The 5,412-nt window shown below is 34.8% G+C and overlaps 1 protein-coding gene across 1 annotated transcript; it reads right to left on the bottom strand.

Moving 5' to 3' along the window:
* LOC115957303 (glucan endo-1,3-beta-glucosidase-like) lies at nucleotides 1–2,727 on the bottom strand. Its single transcript, XM_031075890.1, has 2 exons — nucleotides 2,603–2,727; nucleotides 1–1,058 (listed from the first exon to the last, which is right to left on the bottom strand). Exon 2 carries the CDS (start codon nucleotides 959–961, stop codon nucleotides 128–130), a length of 834 nt encoding a protein of 277 aa, XP_030931750.1. The 5' UTR covers nucleotides 962–1,058; nucleotides 2,603–2,727; the 3' UTR covers nucleotides 1–127.
* Between the last annotated feature and the right edge of the window lie 2,685 nt (nucleotides 2,728–5,412).

The raw sequence follows: 5,412 nt of genomic DNA, 5'->3' as shown, positions 1-5,412 counted from the left end.
AACTTATTCTAACAGAAATAATCCCATGTTATACTTGCCGGGTTAACAAAGGGACAAGATTATTTTCAAAGAAAAACTGTATAAATTTTACCCAAAAAAAACAATTACTCTTCTAATTGAATCTGATTTAGTATTTTGGCTGTTTATCAGGGTGGAAGAGACCAAAATGTCGCTCAGTTTCCTCAGGGCCTTTTTTGTTTTCATCAAACATAGCAAACAAATAAGTCTGTATAGCTTGTCCAGGCCTCTTGGGAGTCCCACTGTTCACATGATTGATCAAATTCTGGTAGTAAGTGGCAGCATTATCAATTGTTGCAGCAGCATGACCCTCAGATGGCCAACCACTCTCTGATACAACAATCTTCACATTGGAACCACCTGATTTCTCAAGGGCAGAATAGAGAGCATCCAAGATTGCATCAAAGAGATTTTGGTATCCATACTCACCATCTTGTACCACAACCCCTGGTGATCTTAATAAGGCATAGTCTAAACTGATGCTTTGTGAGTTACCAATGTAGCTAAAGTATGGGTACACATTGGCAAGAAGTGGTGCCCCATTGTTTGCTAGGAAGGTAACGACTGAGGCCATGTATGAACTTGCACTGTCACTAAATGAGCCTGCTGATGGAGGGTATGAATTGCCCAACAGTGACATATCTATTGAAGTTGAAACCTTAATCTGGTCTTGTAAATTGGCTGAGACAATTGCATTGTGAATGTTCTGCATGGCTGGTACAACATATTGGGCCCTTCCATCATTAGGCTTTATTTCATTCCCAACAGCGATGTACCTATATGTGACATCTGGGTAGTTCAGTACATTTTGCCGGACCCAATCATTTGCAGTTGCAGCATCAGAAAGGGCTTGAAGTTTATCATTAGTGACATCCAGGATCAGTTCTATGTTGGATCCTCTAAGGGCCTCCAAGATTGCTGGATTTGGACCATAAATTCGCATTTTTCCTATGCCATTTGTTCGAAAAAGATTTATAACTTCCTGTTCAGGTGGTAAATTGTCTCCTATTTGTCCATAGCAAACACCTAAGGTTGTGCACCTGCATCAAATTGAACCAAGATTTTTTAGTTTTCAACAACAGGACAAAATTCATATTTTTAGTTTTCAAAGACAAGATAAAATTCATATAATTTACACTGCTAGAATTTTGGTTAAAATCTAATAAAGTTTGGAATGCTTAAAGTTAAATAGTAAGGTGAGGTGCCCAAATTTTGGTAAGTTAAAGAACTTATTGCAGTTTTTTATTCTCACCTACTCAATAGTTTCTTTTTACAATAATGTTTACCTAATTAATATATTGGTTTTCCCTAAGAACAGACAAAATGTAATATATGTTGGGTACGTGAATATGGATAATTGTGCCTTTTTTATTATTATTAAAACTTGAGTTGTCTTGATATGTACAATCTCATCCTAATCGGACATGTTTACAAAAGAAACTCCATGAACCTATTAAAATACCTAAAACAGATAAAACAAATTCTAATTAAAGACCAACATCGGTTTGACTTAAACCCTACCACATTACCAAATGGGTAAGGTACGAGTCAAAGGTTTTTCAAATTATACCATAAACCCAACTTGTGTAGTTTATACTTTATAGTTTAAATAATAATATAATATATGTATTTTTAAATATGTTAGCTTGATATTTATTTTATAGTTTGATACTCAGTTTTGATAAAATTAGAATATTATGTTCAATTGTGTGAATTGTAATCATTTATTGAATAATAAGCTTTAATAATTAAATGAAAGATTTATTTCTATTTTGGTAGATGAAATTAGAAGAATTAATGCTAAGTTAAAAATTTGGCAGGACACACTAGAATCTAAAGACTTTTAATTATGTAGGACTCAAGGATATGACATGTAGATTTAGCAAAAGTAAAAAGAAAAAAGAAAAAAAAAGAAAAAAGAAAAAAAAAAGTAGTGGTAAGGCTCAATGGCCAAGAGATACTAAAGAGAGAAAGCTTTTGATATCTTGAATTAATAATTCATAAAGATTGAGAGATTGAAAAGGGTGTGATCCTAGAATACATATTAGGTCCAAGAGAAAATTTTGTAAAACTTTCATAAGACTAACTATGCATATTAAGAAGCAACATATTCATAAAATGAGCAAGGCTAAAATGAAAATGTTTGATTGATAAGTGAAAATGCATGGAAATATACTACCAAATATGAGGTTCTTCCTTTAAAAAAGGGCTTGTTAATTAAAGAAGTAGCCGAGAGTATGATTTGGATAAAATAAAAAGCCGAAAAAGAATGCATATGACAGTCCTTAACTAATATGCTGAGGATTCATAACTGACACTAAAAATTTGGGGCTAAGATTTGTAAGTTGATACATTAAACTTGACAAACTAATGTCAACTTGGCGACTAAACCCAATCCAACCCATACAAGTTGCATTGGGTTGGGTTAAAGATTTCTCAACTCAAAGAGACCATTTTAGGTTGAAAAATACCTTAAACCCAACCAAATACGTCCCATGCATACCTCTAATTTTTAGCTACATGAAATGATGATAAATGGTACGTACATTGATAAAAACAAATAAATAAGGCCCAATAAACATACCTATTTTTTCTAGGGAGGACATGAACAACCCAAGAAGCATGAATGTAGCAAGTATAAAAAATTTATTATTCATCTCAAAGAAATAAGCCATTGGGGATAGGAAGCAAAAACTACAATAAATTTTCTTGCCCTTTGGATATCTCTGCCTTGTGAACTCCGACTTATACCACTATATATTGGGAAAGGTCAACCGGTCAAGTACTCCCCATGTGCATGCATTGGAATAAGTCTAAGTTAGAATTATGAAGTTCAGAAAGTCATATAGTCTTTATATGAGCTGTAATCGATCTATTGCCCAGTAGTTACGTAATTCTAGGAGGTGGGAAGAATAATGAGTAGATTCTGGAAATACTTTGACATTTGAATATTATATCTTATATTTATTCTGTAATTTAGTAGTAACTAAAAAAATCGATAGACATATTTGTATATATAAAAAAAATTCTACTAAATTGTGTGTTATAAATTCAACCAAACCTTATCTCAATTATTGAGATCTAGTATGCAATAACTAATCTTTTATATGACACCAAAGGTTGGAACTCTCTAATATATATATATATATATATATATTATAGAGAGTTTCAACCTATGGTGTCCGCTCCTGATAATAGTTTTTTATTATCAGAAAAAGACATTAATTGGTTTTTGGTGTAGACGGAAATTGAACTCTAGATTTCTTATTTAACCATCAACAACTTTATCAGTTGAGCTAATTAAAACCCACAAATAATCTTATATAACGCTAGATGACTTGTTAGAATCACCATAACAATTTTGATACGTGATTTTTGCTACGTGTATATATATATATATATATATATATCTTCTTTTGAAGATTGGTGTTAATAAAGTCAGGATTCGAACTCTGTGTATACTATGAATTTGTTGATATTTTAGTCTGATAATGAAGAATAATCACTATGAAGTGGATGTTATACGTGAAAATTCAAAATTCTATCGTATTAAAAAAAAAAAAAAAAAAAAAAAAAAAACTATGACATAGTTGTAATGTTCCTGTCAAACTTATAAATAAATAACATCCTCCCATGACCATTGGTAATAACATTTTATCTATGCGGTTAACAAAAGGTTACTATTAAGCAAATTTTTTTTAAAAATGTTGATTTTTATTCCTGTTAATTTAGCAAGAATCCTAAGGATATAAATTAAAGTTTTATTACCAATAGGTAATGAGAAATATGGGGCCAGAGAACTTGTGACCCCGGCCCACTTTGCTTTAGGGTCCAAGGCCCGAGCCGAGGAGGGATATTGCTGAGGGCATACAGTGAAAGTCCAAATGGCCTAGAGATATAGCCGAGGATGATTTTGTCCTCGGCATCCCAACGCGCTCCTGAAAGAAAGGGCAAGTACAGTATAGGAACAGTTTAAGGAAAAACTGAACACCTCCACATTGATGGAGAAAAGACCCCTGGACAATATGGCGACAAAGGATAAAGGAAAGGCTGCTGTGGGGCCAGAGAATTTGTGGTCCCGACCCACTTTCCATTAGGGCCCAAGGCCCGCGCTGAGGAGAATAGTTGCCGAGGACAAGTATTAAATTACCAAATAGCCTAGGAATACAGCCGAGGATGACCATGTCCTCGGCATCCCAAGGCCTAAAAGGGAAGAACGACACGTCATCAAAGACAGTCTCCAAAGTGCTCCCAGAAGAAAAGGCGAGTAGAATGGGACACGCACGGGGGTACAGTGTGGGATTGGTTCAAGGAGAAGACGTCACCTCCGCATTGAATGGGCCAACAAACGTTCTAGCCACATTGATGGGAAAAGACCCTGAACAATGTGGTTTCGTTTATTGCAACTAACAGAAAGTGGGGGGAGGCAGCTGATGGGACAGGCACTCGAGTAGGTATCTGCCTGATCAACAGATAGAATGTTAGGATCAACTGGGAAGGGATATATAATGTAAGGGCTAATGCGCCAAAAAAAGGAGGGGGGCTGGAACGATGGTATCCAAAGAAAGAGAGGAATAGTAAGAACATCAAGCTTCATGGACAAGATCCTTGGATAAACTTAGTTCATCTCTGTGCGCCCGTCATGAACATCATGACCATCCACTGCCCGGTGACCAAGGTTTAGTCTTTCAGCCCACGCTCTACAAATTATATTGTTTGGGCCCTTAACGTACGATCCCAATATCATTTTGGGGTCGTTACAAATTGAGTCCTTACAATTGGCACCGTCTGTGGGAAAGGCTGGGAAAAAAGGCCAAGAACCAGAGCCTCCCAGGCCATGCCGAGGAGAAAGACTTCTTAAGCAAACATGGTTCACCTCTGTATGAGTACCATGACCATCCACTGCCCGGTGACCAAGGCTTAGCCTTTCAGTCCACGCTCTACAAATTATATTGTTTGGGCCCTTAACGTACGATCCCAATATCATTTTGGGGTCATTACAAATTGAGTCCTTACAAGAAACATATATTGTTAAATTTTGATATTTTAGGGAAAAATTAAGCAAACCCAACTACACATTGTTGTAACGGAATCGTTTTTGTTTGTTTTGTTTATTTTATTTTTTTTTTAAATATGATAGGATTTAAACCTATTAGGTTATTAGCTTCATTTTGTTTGTTCATTTAGACCCTTTAAACCAGATTGTTTTAATCTAATATATTAACCAAGTGATTACTTAAATTAATTATCAGATCTAGGTTAAACACAAATAAATCATATCATATAAAATGTGGAAAAGAAATAACACACAATATGATGACCTAGGAAAATTAATGAAACGAACCGTTTTAAGGTAAAAATCTGGAGATAATTTAATCTAACTATCCTCAAGGT

The sequence above is a fragment of the Quercus lobata genome, chromosome 1 (assembly GCF_001633185.2).
Source record: "Quercus lobata isolate SW786 chromosome 1, ValleyOak3.0 Primary Assembly, whole genome shotgun sequence".
NCBI lineage: Eukaryota > Viridiplantae > Streptophyta > Magnoliopsida > Fagales > Fagaceae > Quercus > Quercus lobata.
Note: the sequence above shows the minus strand (reverse complement) of the source record. Positions and strands in the feature narration are given on the sequence as shown.

What these genes read in the sequence shown, in the direction of transcription:
- LOC115957303 (XM_031075890.1), bottom strand. Translation starts at nt 961, where the DNA reads ATGCGAATTTATGGTCCAAATCCAGCAATCTTGGAGGCCCTTAGAGGA.